The sequence below is a fragment of the Pogona vitticeps genome, chromosome 5 (assembly GCF_051106095.1).
Source record: "Pogona vitticeps strain Pit_001003342236 chromosome 5, PviZW2.1, whole genome shotgun sequence".
In the NCBI taxonomy this organism is placed as follows: Eukaryota; Metazoa; Chordata; class Lepidosauria; order Squamata; family Agamidae; genus Pogona; species Pogona vitticeps.
In genome coordinates, this window is record NC_135787.1 from 143,809,877 (window position 1) to 143,825,986 (window position 16,110).

Below are 16,110 nucleotides of genomic sequence, written 5' to 3' on the forward strand. Positions count from 1 at the left end.
TAGGAGTGTGTACTTTGGACAGTTCCAAAATACAGAGAGGATTTTGACAGAGGTGGCCAGCCCAGCCACAACAACAACAACAAAACCAAACAACAACTTATGTAAAGTTTTCCCTTTATTCACATTGGTTGTATGCTTAATTGGTTTTGAAGGAAGCAGGTCTGAAGATGCACTTGTACAAGACACCTCTTTTCGCTTCTGAACATCAGAACTGTGTTTGTTTTGGTGGGGCGAGGGTAGCTTGAAATGTGGCTTCATTCGGTGGCAAGCTTCCTTGGACTTGACCCAGCAAGTCAGTGGTTCTACTTGCATGGGTGGCCATATGCTGGATCTGGTCTTTGCTGCTGAGCAGAGAGTGTGTGCTCCGATGGGGCCTGACTTGGTATCGCCCCCCTTGTCATGGTTGGATCACCACCTAATTAAATGCAGCTTCTCAGTGGCACTTCCCTCCCCTGAGGAGCTTGGACCCATTAAGGTGATCTGCCCCTGCAGGTTACTGGATCCTGCTGGATTCCAAGATACCATGCGGGGACTCCGGCTGACTTGGTTGGCGCTCCTGTCAATGCTATGGTGGATGGCTGGTATACCACTGCCACCAGGACAGTTGACATGATCGCACCTAAACGCTCTCTCCACCGCCGAGCCTGACCAGCCCTCTGGTTTAACCAGCAGCTGAGGGCCATGAAGTGTAATTGGAGAAGGCTAGACAGCATTTGGAGAAGGGCCCTGACAAAATTAATTTTAAAACTGCCAGGATCGCATCTAAGCTTTAACTAGCTGGGGTAAAGGTTGCTAGAAGAGCGAAGATAAGCGAAACTCACAACCAGCAGGCGGAACTTTTCCGTATAGTACGTGATCTATCCGGAGTTGGCCACAGTGATACGCCTCCCCCTAGTATTTCCTGTGACCAATTTGCAGCATTTTGAAAATCTAAAGTGGAGGCCATCCGTCAGGACCTGGATCCCTTTTTACAGACAGTAGATTGAGCTGAGATGTCCAGTGCATCGTCTTGCCCAGCGAGGTTAACTTGCTTTCAACCTGTAATGTCCAATGAGGTGGATGGGGTGATTGCGCACTGTTGTGACACCACTTCTTCTTTAGACCCTGTTTTGGCCTGGCTCATCAAAGCAGCCAAGCCAGTAACAACAGAATGGGCCACCATAATAATTAATGGGTCTCTCCAGGAGGTCATGGAGTCAGTGGGTTGGGAAACTCCCTCTCCTTTGGGGGAGTAACTCTTCTCATGAAACTCAGGTGGCATCTGTGCCCAACTGCGTCCCTATCTAGATGTGGGGGCACTCAAGACGCTGATTCATGCCCTTGTAATATCAAGAATAGACTACTGCAGTGCTCTCTACATGGGGCTACCCTTGAGGCTGATGATAACATTCAAAGCTCTAAACGGTTTAGGACCTTGGTGTCTATCAGAACGCCTGCTCCCAGCCAGATCTGTCTATAATACCCATTCTTCACAGGCAGGGCAGTTGAGGACTGTGACCCCAAAGGAGGCCCATAGGGTTTTTGTTGTGGGTTTTTCGGGCTCTTACGCTGTGTTCTGAAGGTTGTTCTTCCTAACATTTCACCAGTCTCTGTGGCCAGCATCTTCAGAGGACAGCATCTTCAGACCAGAGCACAGAGGGCTGTCCTCTGAAGATGCCGGCCACAGAGACTGGTGAAACATTAGGAAGAACAACCTTCAGAACACGGTCTAAGAGCCCGAAAAACCCACAACAACCATTAGATCCCTGCTGTAAAAGCCTTTGCGAATACATTAAACTGGGCCTTCTCGGTGGTCGCCCCCTGCCGACTCTTCCACCAGGCTTTCCTGGAGCATTAAGATCTCAGCCTCCCTATTATCATCCTCTCCATCACCCTTTTACCACCTTTATTGCCACCTGCTTTTAATTTACCCTCTTTGGCTTGTACTGTACAGTATTAACTTATTTATTTTTATCGTGTTTTAATAATGTTGTTTCTACTGTTTATAGCCGCCCAGAGTGGCCTTGTTGCCAGATGATGCGGGATACAAATTCAATAAATAATAATAATTCAAGGGTAGTATTACGCTGGGTTACATTGGAAAATAAAGAAAACAAAGTACTGTAAAATGAAAAACAAATTAAATGTTATTTGCACGTTGCAAAAAAAAAATCGATACTTCTTGGTGCATGCAGTTAAAGATTTCTGGCAACTGGCTTTGCTTTCCTCACTTAGTGCAAACGATAGGTTGTGTTTATTCTTTAGGATAGGGACCACAAGCAGGCTTGCTTATTCTGTTTCACCACTCAGGGCCTCATAGCAAATTGGTCTGTTCTGAGCAAGAAATTGAAATTAAAATGGTATGTGAAATATAGGAGGAGTAAGCCCATAATCTAGTTTGTCAAGTCTAACTTCGGGCCAATGCTAATTTTTAATGATGTGATTTTAGGTTATCTACAGTTATTATGGCTGGAGGAACAGCAATGGAAAATCACCATGGAAATTTTCTACTGTCAATGTATTGGTGGTAGATGAAGGAAGCTTGGTGCCAGTAGGAGTCCTGAGCCGTGCTTTAGAGTACTTGTTCTACTCTGCCAGACTTACAAAGCTTGTTATTCTTGGTAAGTGGGAAACAGTGGTGAAAAAATAATCCAAATTTGAAATAACAAGTACAGTGGTGCCTCGCATAGCGAGGTTAATCCGTTCCGGATTAACCTTCGCTATGCGAAAACATCGCTAAACGGGACTAAAAAAGCCATAGAAACGCATTGAACTTTGTTCAATGCGTTCCTATGGCTTGAAAACTCACCGTTAAGCGATGTTTCTTCCATAGCGCCGCCATTTTCGCGCCCTCGGTAAGCGAGGGCAGGGCGCGAAAATGCGGCGCGGACCTTCCGGCGGCCATTTTGGAACCGCCGATCAGCTGTTCTCCCCCGCTTCGTTTTGCGAAGATCGCTAAGCGAATCGCTTAGCGATCATCGCAAAACGAAAAATCGCCATAGGGGCCATCGCTGAGCGAATGCTCCAGCGATGGCCCGGACCCCCTCGCTATGCGAATTCATCGCATAGCGAAGCACTCGCTAAGCGAGGCACCACTGTACTTCCCAGCTCAACCAAATGTGTGAGAGAACTGTGTTTCATGGTATTTTATAAATGGCAGCTCTCAGAAAGTAATCTTCAAACAGATGCTCAAACAAAATCCATATCAGGTAGTCTTAGGAGATACAGTAGTTCTTAACAGAGTGGGAAGGTACAAATTCTATGGTGTTGGAATCATGGTGAGAGAATATTGTGGGAACTTGAAGAATACTCTTCTGCCTCTAACCAGCCTGGAACTTACTGTTCTTGCTGTTCAGGGCTTGCTGGGTTGCAGGGAAGGAAAACACTTTTTGTCATTATCTGAGGCTTAAGCATTAAAGGGCTTAGGTTTGGGGAAGCTGTTATCCCTCAACCAGAGTGTGTTATCACTATATTGTGGGGTATAGGAGAGTTTTTTGGAGAATGGAAAAGGAAAAAAACCCAAACAACCTTTCCCCACCTCAAAACTTTTCCATGTAGTACAAGGAAGAATGCTTTTTTCACCTGGTGTCATAAATTCCCTGGATTATTGAGAATACAGTGGACCCTCGATTTACAGACGGCTCGACTTACAGGCTTTTCGAGTTACAGACTTCTCTGGCTGCAAAATTTGACTTGCAGCCGGAGAATCGACCTACAGACCAGAAAAAAAATGGAACAAAAACGGCCGGTTATGGGATTAATTGGTTTTCAATGCATTGTAGATCAATGGAGACTTGACCTACAGATTTTTCAACCTGCAGCCACCGTTCCAATACAGATTAATTCTGTAAGAAGAGGGTCCACTGTACTGTGGATTTGTTCATTTTGCTCTATTTTCTTCCTCAAAGTGATACAGGTGGCTTAGTTGTCCAGGGACTCCATGTGTCCTGAAAATTCCTGAGCACAGGAATCTATTAGTAGGAGTGACATGTGGACTGAGTTGGGGGGACGAGGTTCTGAAAAATTTCAGGGAGCGTTCATGATTGTTGATCTATTCGGGGGGGGGCTTTTTTTAATCTGTGACCAAATGTAAACATAGTTATTTATTTAAAAACCTCCACCTGAATGAAAACTGAATTTTTATTATTTTTTATTATTATTTTATTATAGTATTATGACTCTGTAAGCCGCCCAGAGTGGTCATAACGACCAGATAGGCGGGATGTAAATAGAATAAATAAATAAGTTACACAAAACGAGCCCAAATGAATGTGCATCTACATTGGAATGTCTTATATGCCAAATTCACATCTCTTTTAAAATAACAAATATATGCTCTCAGGCTTATTCTGACATAGGTTGATGGATCCCAGGATTTTCTAGGTATAAAGTATGCGGAAGTGGTTAACCAGTCCTTTCTTCTGGTGGCCCCCTGGAACTGTGCAGTTTGCCCAAGGCCACACAGGCTGGCTCTTCTCCCAGGAGGCACCTTGGGAATTCGAATGCCTGACCCTTACAGCCTCTTGCTCTAAGCCTCTGGGGTATCCAGACAGCTAAAGTTCTTAAATTACAAGATAATTTGTGTCTTGATATAATCCATGCCTTCGTGTAAATCCTGACTCTTAATAATGTATATCCTCAGAAATAAACCTATTTAGTTGCACAGTACAGAAGAGCTCAGAACTAACATGTTGATTTAATGCATTAGTATTAAATCTGGAGAAAATAACATTTTAAAAGTAACATATTAGCAGCAAAATAATTACCTTTAAAACATTGGCCAAAATGCTGTTGCTTAGCATAGAAAATCGGACTAAACTAGGCCCATTGAACCAATGGGGATTTAGTAAGTCAAGTCTTCTGTAAGTTTCATTGATTCAGATGGTCTTACTCTAGCTGCTGCTTACTATGCTAAAGTACATTGCAGCTAAAGGAGGCCCATTTGAATTAATGGAATTTTCAAAGGAGTTGACTTACCCATTGATACAGTTGGCCTACTCTCATGTGATTTACTACACTAAGCAATAGTATCTTTGGCCATTATTTTGTAGATGCAATATTATATTTGCCTTCCTGTTTAGCACGAAAGGAAAGCAACAGTTTTAACAATAATATGGTGTATTAACACATTATTTCTAAGTTTCACATTGGACATAAACTTGCTCAATATATTTAGAGTTCAAGCCAGGTGCATAATTTTGGGGAGTGTTTGCTCTTTGTCGTAAGCCAACTCCAAAGGCTTTGAAATCATTGGTGGATGTCGAGTATGATATATTTTGTAAAGTCAACTTAATTTAAATACAAATCTTATGAAATGGTCAAGGCCTTGATTAGTAGGTTAATTTATGTATCTTCATGATGTTTTTGGCTTTGTAATGTAGTTTATGAAAGTAGTCCTGTCTGAAATTCTGATCCTGCTTCTAACTTTACTTATTTATATTTCTTTATTAAGAAGGAAGTAGCAGAAAGTTGCAATTTATAAATCCTTATGGTTGATTAAAAAAACAGCTGAAGTACAGCAAAAAAGCAATAGATCAGAACAGCTGGAGGGACAGTATGTGCACCGTAGTACTGCCATATGATACAATTTGCAGCATTTGGAACTGTGTGCTCAGCGGAGAATGAGATTATGCAGTTTGGAATGGGAATACTCCGATGTTCCTCCTGTAAGTTTACCTTAAATGTTGCCAAGGAGTAAATAAATAAATAGTCAATTAAAAATACAACTGTTATGTATTGGTTAGTGTGTAGGATAAAGAGAAAAGTGAAATCAGTCTGTTCCACAAGGGAAATGTTTTTGAATAGTTGTATTATTAGATGAATGACATAATTCTCTTTAAAATGGTGTTCAGAATGTTTAAAAACTGTTTTAATCCTTTTGGGTGTGTGAAGGTAACCATGTTGAGCATTTTCAAAATCATATTAAAGATCTTATAGATCAGGCATCTCCAACCCCTGATCCATGGCCCCCCCGGACACATGGTGGGTGTGTCACACTTGTGGGTGGGTGTGTCATGGTGACACGCCCCTCTGCAAGCGTGACATGACTACCCGCTAGCGTGGCATGCCCACCCGCAAGGGGTGAGGATACCCCCACCCCCAGCGCATGGAGCCTGCACCCCCCAACTGGTCCGTGGTTCCAAAAAGGTTGGGGACCACTGTTATAGATGGTAATTTTATGACCTACAGTGAATTTTGTCAAAAAAGCAACATTATTTGCTTTACAGTAAGGCAGTTCAGGAAAACGTTTTTATGAAGTAGGGAGCAGTATTTGAAATGTAGTGGATTTTTTTTCTTTTTAAAGTTTGAAAGTATTTCATTATACTGTTTTCAGTCCAATGTTCTGTGGTTGTAAATTAAGCTATTCAATTATAGGAAAGAGAGTGTAGGGGAAAAAAGTTGTCCCATGAAAGGTACAGTGGTGTCCTGCTTGACGACGATAATGCGTTCCGTTAAAATTGCTGTTAAGCAAAATCGTCGTCAAGCAAAAAAAAAAAACCATCCATTGGAATGCATTGAAAACCGGTCAGTGCGTTCCAATGGGGGAAATACCTGATTGTTCAGCAAAGACCCTCCATAGGGCGGCCATTTTGGGATCCCTGTCTTGTGAACAATCGGTCTGGAAAACAGCGGGGAGCCATTTTGCGAGCTGCCAATCAGCTGTTTCTAATCATCGTCTAGCGAAAAAACGGTTCCCGAAGCAGGGAAATATTCATTGTAAAGTGAAAAAAAACCCCATAGAAACATATAGCGATCACAAAAAGTCATTGTAAAGCAGTTTCGTCATCAAGCGGGGTCATTGTCAAGCAGGGCACCACTGTAATTATTTGAACAGGGGCATAAATATGAATGCAATTGAAAATCAGTCGCTGAAATTGTGTTCCATAAGTTACTCTGCTTAAGGCTGGTGATGTCATCAGCCATGGCAATTTTTTAGAAACAAACAATTTCTGATCCCATGCCCCACTGGTTCTGTGACTCCCATGGATTTTTCTTCATCATAAAGAAGCTGTGGGTGGCTGGGTCACAGGATGCGGGGGAAGCATTAAATTTCCAAAATTCACTGCTGATGGCAAAGGCATCTCAGTGGCATTGAGTCTTAGAAATTAAATGCTTCCTCACTGTCTTGTGGGCTCTGACAGCTTCCTCGTGATAAAAAGAAATCCAGTGAGAGCCTCTAGACCACTGGTTCTTAAACTTGGGTTACTCAGAAGTTTTGGACTGCAACTCCCAGAAGCCTTCACCACCAACTGTGCTGGCTGGGGTTTCTGGGAGTTGCAGTTCAAAAACATCCGACTAACAAAGGTTAAGAACCACTGCTCTAGACCTTTAGCAGGAGGGAAATGTTTGTTTCCAAAAAAATTGCTGCAGCTGATGACATCCTGAACCTTATGAAGGATAGCTGCACAAGTAGTATTTCAGCCACTGAGGGACAATAAGACAGTTGTTCTGTCTGCTTTTTTTTAGGGGGGGAGATGGATTTGTGCAATATTGATAATAATTCAACATTTTTGAACTATCTTTTGATTCATTTTATATCTCATTTTATAATTGTAATACTGCCATATTGTGAATTGCTAAGAAAGATTTTGATTGATCCATCAATCGATTGATTTTCTACTCTGTGTTTCTCTCTGTATAGGGACTCAAGGTGACTTACAAAGGATGCAAAAAGAGAAATATTAAAAACAATTGCACATTTTAAAACCACATGATTAGAAGCAAGTAAGCGTATCAGTTATTGAAGAGTACCAGCTAAAATCCTAGTAAAACACATTAAAAACATCTTTTAAATCAATAAAAGAACAACTGTCCCTTTAAAACTCCTTCCTTGGCAGTAGTTTACATATTGAAAGTCTGACTGCTGGTGGAAGAATAGAAGGGAGGTGACCAGCCTGGTCTCTTGTGGAAGACAGTTCCATAGCCAGTGGAAAGGCCCTCTGCAGTGTTTGCACCAAGCATGCCTGTGAAGGTGGTGCAGCCTTTTTATCTCCAATTCAATAATAAGAATCCCTTGTGTTAACAGCAACCTTTTTCTCCAGCTATCCATACATGTGTAGCCCAGTATGTTTTTGTTCATGTGGCTGATAGTGAAGTCTTTTGACTCCAGTGTTGTGGGGATGATGAATATGTTCTGAGTTTTGGTCTGAACGTTCAAGAGCATTGCCCGAGGTGCTGAACCTGACTTCTGGTTAAGGTCTCTGCTGTATGTAATTTTCCTACTGAATGTAACTTTGCCTTTTGTTTAGGTGATGTTAGGCAGTTACCTAGTATTGAGCCTGGCAACATGCTGGCTGATATTTTTGAGAGTGTGAAATCGAGAGGTTGGTGCATAGAACTGAAAACAAATCACAGAGCTGAGTCACAGTTGATTGTGGATAATGCGACAAGGTAAGGACTTTTTAATAAAATAAATCCGCTTCTCAAAACTCATTCTGCTTCTATGAGCTGAATCACATCAGCTGCCCATTATACTTCCTGTTTGACATATACAGGGGCATAGATAATTTGCTCATCATTTCCTTGTTATATTTGTAATCAAGAGCATTTTTAAAAAATAATCTGTGTATTTGTGTATGTGTTGTGAGACACATATAAGAAATCTGGGAGTGTTAAAACACTCTGATACAGTCAGGCAGGTGAGATTGACCATACGCAGACTCAAGAGAGAGAACAAGCGCTGTTTATTTTGAGTGGCCATTCGGGTCCTCCAGACATGCGGGACCTTGACCCAAAAGTACAAAGAGCTTTTATGCCTTCTTACCACAAGAAAATAAAGGTACAGAAAAATCCTCATTGGCTGGCAAGTAGAGCAAGAGGCTTATTCAGTATACATTTTATAGGGTAGAACAGCAAAGGGGCGTATGTTTTCTAACTATATAGGCAGTTCTCCCCCTTTGGGTACTCTAACTTGTCTGCAAGCTGTTCTGTGGTTACATTTCAATAGGAAATTAGGTAGACAGGATATTCGTGGCTGGCCGATGGACCACAGCCTAGCTTCAAAGTGGAGCATGCAGGTGCATCTGTGACAGAGTCTAGTGACACCAAGTTCAGTGAGAAAAGCAAAGCTTTTCTATGCTTTAAACTAGCAAACAAGAAGAGTAAAGGTCTGGGGGCAGGGCTGCGGAAGCATCCTTTAATACACTCAGACATTCAAGTTCACAATGTCTTTGTGTAAAAGCAATATTTTTTTTCACTTACAGCTTGTTCAACATTTCATCCCCCATTCAGAAGAAACTTCTGAAACTTAGTTCTGTTGCGAATGCATGGCATGGTAACCATATATAGTACCTTATAAGAGGAGAAGGGTATCTGGATAATTTCATGCGTGATATTTAAATATGAAACTTTACTTGACAATGATGTAATCAGATAGCGGTACAAGCACATTTTTCTGTTTGTATGAGAGACATTTCTTTTTGTTTTGTTTGTTTTGTTTGTTTGTTTTGAATGCAGGATCTTTCAGCGGAGGTATCCAGAGTTTGATGAAGTCTTGAGAATTTCTGAAGAGAGTAAAATATGGCCAGTTGCAAGCTCTGAGAAAAAATTTATTTTGATTCTTTTGCCTCCTGGAGATGGCAGTAACTGTAAGTTTTGAACTTTTAAGTGATTAGCTTTAAGTACCACGTAGCTTGCTTACGTGGTATGAGTTCTGTTTCACCTTCAGATTTTCCCCCTTGGATAGGGCTGGTGGGAGCTGCAGGACAACCTCTGGAGAGCCAGGAACAGGCAACCTTTTTGTCCCTAAGGACCACAGGCAGCAGTGGGTGCTATAGAGCAGGCCTGGAATCAGCAGGGGGCTTGGTCTTGTTGCTCATGCACGTTCACATTCACCCTTTCGCTGTCATTCACAGGGAGAGTCTTGCCTTTTCAGGGACCATCCTTGCAGGAATGGAGAATGAAAGCTGGGGGGGAACACAGTCTGCCTGGGGAGAAAAGTGTGCAGGAGTGACCATTTTTTACTTTTCCCAACCTACCCCCTTTGGGAACTGCATGCTCCTTTCAGTGTTGTCTGTCCTGGGAAGGAAGGTGATAGATAGGGAGCACTGTCGCTGGATAGCTTGTTCCCCTTCATAGCTGTGCAGACTTTGCAAAGCCCTCCCTCCCCCCCTCCCCCCCTCTCTGTTTATGTATGCACGAATGTAGAGCTTCATGTGGATCTTCACTTGAATCATACGGAAGGTCTGCAAATACTGCAGGTTACCCACATGTGTACTTGACCATTATAAAACTCATCTCATCAATTCCAATTTGCTATTATGCATTATAGGCAGTTCCTCCCCTTTGGACAAGGACGAGATGGTTGGACAGTGTCATTGAAGCTACCACATGAATTTGACCAAACTCCGGGAGGCAGTGGAAGACAAGAGGGCCTGGCGTGCTCTGGTCCATGGGGTCACGAAGAGTCGGGCATGACTTAACAACTAAACAACAACAAATTATGCATTATAGAAAGTGACAATAAGTAAACGACACATTTGAAGTAGATTGTTGGGTGTGTTTTTTATTTATTAGCCATATATTCTGTAATTAATTTTTGTCCTTTTTGTTTTGTAATTAGATTTACAAAGTGCCATAACGGCTTTGCTTGAAAAAGGGCCAGGATTGAAAAATCCTAGACAATCACAGTTCATTACTTTCAGAAGGTAATAGTTCTGTGTACAAACCTGGAAGATCTTTTATTGACCAACTATTAAAATGTCTAGAGTTGGTGGAGAAATCATGTTGCTTGTTTTTTAATTTTGGGGAAGGACCTTGGGGCTGGCTACAGCGCGGCTACCGTGTTTCCCCCAAAATAAGACAGGGTCTTATATTAATTTTTGCTCCAAAAATGCATTAGGGTTTATTTTCAGGGGATGTTTTATTTTTTTCATTTACAACCATCTATGTTTGTTCAAATACAGTCATGTCATCTTCTTCTGGTTGCCGAACAAGGGTGGAGGGCGGGGTTTCACTTAACTAGGGCTTATTTTTGGGGTAGGGCTTATATTACGAGCATCCTGAAAAATCTTACTAGGGCTTATTTTCAGGTTAGGTCTTATTTTCAGGGAAACAGGGTAATTTGATCTTTATATGTGGGGAGACATTTTCCTTTCCCACCATTTACTTTTGCAGACACGATAAATAATAATGACTGAGGGTTGAAGTGTAGTTGATATTCTCAAAGAATGGGGTGCCATGGCAGGAGAATGTGCATTCCGAACCCTTACATTAGTTACGGAAAGAGCAGCCACCCACTCGGATGAGGAGGCGGGGCAGGGAAGCCTGCAGCACTGCTTTTACATGTGTGACTGCTGGAGGAAGGAAGTGTGCGCTTTGATTGGTGTGTGGGCAGTCGGGCTGAGGAGGTGGGGAGTGAAGCTTGCTTCTGGGTTATTGGAGAGCATGCAGAGGAGGTGGGACAAAGGAGTGTGTGTCATCCGCAGAACATCTGTGTGGGTGCTGCATCAAACTGGGCCAAACCACTGAATTGCCCACTCCTGGCCATCTCTAGTCATGACCTCTAGTATTAGTAATGACAGCTGTTGGTATGTTCCCTGTAACATTTCTCTCAGAAACACAGGGCTAGAAAGCAAATTGCTTCTAGCCCTTATAGAATATAACATGGTAAATATCCTTAACTTCAGCTTTTAGTGGCTGTGTTCACAGTCTTCATGTTTTCCTGCCTTGAACCGAGACAGCTCTAGAAATGATATACTGAGATAGAGCAAGCCCTTGCTTTTTCAGCGGTTAAAGACCAAAGGTATAGCATCTTTGGCTTCCATTGTTCTGAAAGCCTTTCATATAATATATAAACTAAAGGTGTTTTTTCTTTTCTCAGAAAAGAATGTGACATCATAAATGAGATCTGCTGTAGGCACTATTCACACCATCCAATGCGGTATGACATCAGTTGGGGATCTCTGGGTGTGCCCCGTTCATTGTTATCATTGTTTGTACTGTAAATTAGCCGAACAATTGGTAATGTTTTGAATGTGATAAAGAGAAATGTTTCAGTTTCTTACTTTAAAGTGCAATTTACTTGTTTGTCTTTGTACCAAAGTTGCAAGCAAGGAAACTAGTTTCATGATTCTGGAAGAAAATTGTGGGATGCTAGCTTTTAACCTTCTGGCCCTTATACATTATGAATTTTGTGCAGAGGCAACGTTCAGCTATTACGGATCTTTTAGGAACAGTGTAAATGAGGTCCCTTTAGAAACTCAGACGGAGTTCAGTTTTGTGGAGTCAGACAGCTAAATCAAACTGGTTGGAAAATTCAAAACTTAACAACAGGAAAACCCATTGTGAGGGTTGCAGGTGTTCAGACTGCCTTGTGTACATGTGAAAGAAGGGGACTGGATAATTGATAGTGCTAATGATATGACAGGTGACTTGAAAGGTGGCCCAACTGTCATGTAACACTGAAATATGATTTAGTGCTATGTACGATTTAGTGCTGTGTGTATGAGCAAAGCCTTGGTCTCTCCACGTGCTTTCTCTCTGCTCTGGATGAGCTGAAAGGCTGCCAACGCAGCAGTCACCCTGGCTTTCTGATTTAATTTGCAGCCCATTGGCCCAAATGACAATTCGATCTTCTAATACAGTTGTTACCACAGTGTGTGTAATGGGCCATCAAGTTGCTTCTGATTTACAGCAACTCCAGTAGTGTCTTTGAGATATGTGAGAGGAGTGGCTTATCATTAGCACCCCCCAAGTAAATTTCCATGGCCAAGGAGGGAGTGAACCCAGCTATCCTGAGTCCTACTCTGACACCATCACACCTCACTAGTTCTCCTGTTAGCACAACAGCCAAAGCCAAATCTTAATCGCCAAAGTACAAATCCAGTAAGTTTTTGCTAAGAATGCTGTCATCAGTGTGACCTTTGGGTTTAGTTTTTCACTAAATAGTTTGGGTATGTCATATATATTAGTTTCAAAGTTAGTATGGAAGGTTAGGGAATATAAGTGGGACTTGAGAGACAGTGTACTGAACTGGATGGAGTAATGGATTTAGGAGACTTGAGTTCAAATCCTTACTCAGCCATAGAAACTCATTAGGGGTAGCAGTGATGAATCCACTCCGTAAATATCTCAAATATCTCATGTACTTTGAAAACGCATTGAGGGTCACCATAAGTCAGATGTGACATGATGACACACAACACAATTGGGACTTGTCACAGAGTGTTCTTGTTTGGAATGCTTCTGTTTGGATCTCAGACAAACTGCCCCATTCTCCTGTACTGTTTTGTTTTGTTTTTTTCCCCCTGCATCCCAACATTCTGTGGCTGCTGACCATGTCCAGTCTTCATTAGGCTTTTGCTTTGCTGCGCTGTACTACTCTTCTTCCAAATTATTAAGGTCGAGGTGTCTCAAGGGATTTTTGCTAAAAAGTTTTCGTATTTCTGCAAATGTTCAGATGCCACTACATTTCTAATTGGTGCTTCTTGTTTATGAAAGGTCATCTTTTGGCCACACAATTTTCATGTGGAGAACTGAGATTCTCTAGTATGCATGATAATTTGGTTTAGCCTTATTTTCCAACACTGGTCCTGCAAGGTGCCCCACTCTCTTTTGCAGTGCCTCAGCATTTCATGGCTGTCTTTTATTTTTCTCTGTGTATTGCATCTGATTTGCATCAGATTTCACTATTTCTCTTTCCCACAAAACCAGCTGAAAGGAGAACTCTTTCCGTGGTATTGCTCTCCTCATCCATTACATCCCATTAGATGGGACGTTGCTCCAGTGGTATATTGAGCATGTCAGAAGAGCTCCACTTGCAGTTAACTGCAAGGTTTCTAGAATATAAAAAGGTCATTAGTTGTGGTTCATTGTCCAGTAACAGTAGACAGCTATGTCCAGAATACAGAGCTGTAAGCTAGCTATTCAACATGTTAGAATTATTTTCAGAATGTACTGGAGTGTTATGATATGAGATATATGCATGTTCTTTAGGCTTGTTTTGGAGAATATTCTGGAAGCTCTTGGTGTATCCTTCTTTTAATCATACTTTTGTAACAGATACTAGAAATCTGCCACATCTGTTACAAGCCTTCTGTATCCTTTCATGGTTCTGCATGCATTGAGATGGATGTTCTCTAGTGAAGCCAAAGGAAAATCTGTTGGGAGCCATTAGGCTGTTTGGAGTCATTAGTGCTGCAACTGAAGGAATGACTTTGTGTGGAGTCTTTAACCTAAACATCTTTTCCCATTTTAATTCAGAGACCATAAAAACAAACTGCAGTTTCTGTGCGGGGACAAAATCTGTTCCACAAAGAATGTGTACCTCGAAGACCTCCTTCCAAAAAAAAAATCTGTTTGCACAAAGAATGATAAAGGTCCTGAAGATTGTATTCTTGAAGGCTCTGAAGATTCTGATCCCTGCGTTAGCCCTGTGTGCATAAGAAGGGCTTTTTGCTGTGGCAAAAAGACACGTTCCCCTCCAGACGATGACAGACGCTTGTGCAATGGTGAGATATTCTTCATTAAAGAGGTAAGTCTGTGATCAGTTGATCGTCATAAGCGTTTTTCTAAAAGGAGAACGTGCAGATTCTTCTTCAGTCTCGTATGAAGACACAATATGCTTTGTCATTAGTGCAAAGAACTAAGAGTCCTAAAAGATCATGGCAGATGGATTTTGCCAGGGATGTGTCTTAGATGAAAATTAGGAAAGCTACAGGCTTCGTTAGAGTTGTGGAAGTTGAGGAACCTGTTGATTGGATGTCACACCCCAGTTCCTCAAACAAAGACAGGCATTATTCATACACCTTCCCCTTTAGCCTTCCTTTGAAACTACAAGTTTCTATTTGGTTGAGGAATAGGGTGATGCAAAAAATTTCTGAATCCTCCATTTGGGAACTGGGATGAAAATTTCGTAAATCCACTAGGTTTAGGCAGTTGGGGTCACATTAAAGAGACAGTTACCGTCTCTCATACTTTGTGCCTGTATATCACAGGCCTGCAATGATGGAAATTATGGCAATACACTGTATGAGGGGAAGCCCCCTCCACATAACTATCGTAAAATATCAGTTCTGAATGTTACTCATTAATGTTGGTCTGAAAAATGGTAGGAGTAAGGAGGAGAGGAAGAATTGATACAAGTATAAGGTCTGCCCAGATGCATGGTAGAATGCTCCATAAGCAAATACTTCTAATACTGAAGAAATAGCATTATAGTATGTCTAGCTACAACTGTTTGCCCATCTCTTCAATATGAAGTGTATAGTTAGGATCTAGGTAACGTGAAAATAATTTCCTTCGTATATGTCTATTTTGTAGCAATGACTGAAATCCAGTAGTAAGTCACAAGTAGGGTAGCCTCCTTGAATCAGTGGAACTTATGGAGGTGTTGAGTTACCAGAATCCCACTGATTCAGTGGTCCTGCTTTAGTTGTGACTTACTACTCTACTGGATTTCAACTAACAAAAGGCAAAGTACAGTTAAGGACTCCGCTGGCTGATTACTATGTAGGTTTTTTTTTAATCTTGGAAAGTGGTATGTTTACAAATTGCATCTATAGGATAAAAAAAGAGATGATGAGCGCATCCTGACCATTAACATTACTGATGGACCTGAGTATACTGTGCTGTATCAAGCTCTCCGGAGAAATTCTAAGATTAAGCACGCTTGGGCAAGAACTATTCATACATTCCAGGTGAGCTATGCTACACTTTTGCCATCCTAAGCAAAATCACATAAGCCGTAGTGCTTAACAGTCAAGAGTATCAGATTCATGAAGGAGATGTAGAGTAATTGCCCAATGTGTCTTAGAAAAATGTGTTAATGAGAGCTATTAGACGCTGATTTGGCCCTGCTTGGCACAATATAAAGGTAGAAACTAGCCATCCATTTTATAAAATATAATAGTAACAACAACAACAACAACAACAACAACAACAACAACAACAACAACAACAACAACAACAACAACAACAACAACAACAACAACAACAACAACAACAACAACAACAACACACCTTCCAAGGTCTGATGTGAAGTTAGCCGAGATGTAGAAAAATGAGAAGCAAGCAATGATGCATGGCCCTGTTCAAATAGTTTTCAAAAACTTTTGGGGGGGTCTTTAGAAAAGCCTGAGGAACTGGATCAGCGGCAGTGAAATAAATTTTTAACTTCAATAGTAGAAATGT

The 16,110-nt window shown here is 41.5% G+C and overlaps 1 protein-coding gene across 1 annotated transcript in view; it reads left to right on the forward strand.

The window, feature by feature from the left end:
* Positions 1 to 16,110, forward strand: part of HELB (DNA helicase B) — a 33,215-nt gene that overhangs the window by 10,782 nt on the left and 6,323 nt on the right. The window contains exons 5-11 of the mRNA XM_020786016.3: positions 2,429 to 2,600; positions 8,229 to 8,370; positions 9,436 to 9,566; positions 10,541 to 10,625; positions 11,801 to 11,860; positions 14,182 to 14,452; positions 15,483 to 15,617. Coding sequence (XP_020641675.3) covers positions 2,429 to 2,600; positions 8,229 to 8,370; positions 9,436 to 9,566; positions 10,541 to 10,625; positions 11,801 to 11,860; positions 14,182 to 14,452; positions 15,483 to 15,617 — 996 coding nt within the window. The remainder of the gene's footprint in view (positions 1 to 2,428; positions 2,601 to 8,228; positions 8,371 to 9,435; positions 9,567 to 10,540; positions 10,626 to 11,800; positions 11,861 to 14,181; positions 14,453 to 15,482; positions 15,618 to 16,110) is intronic.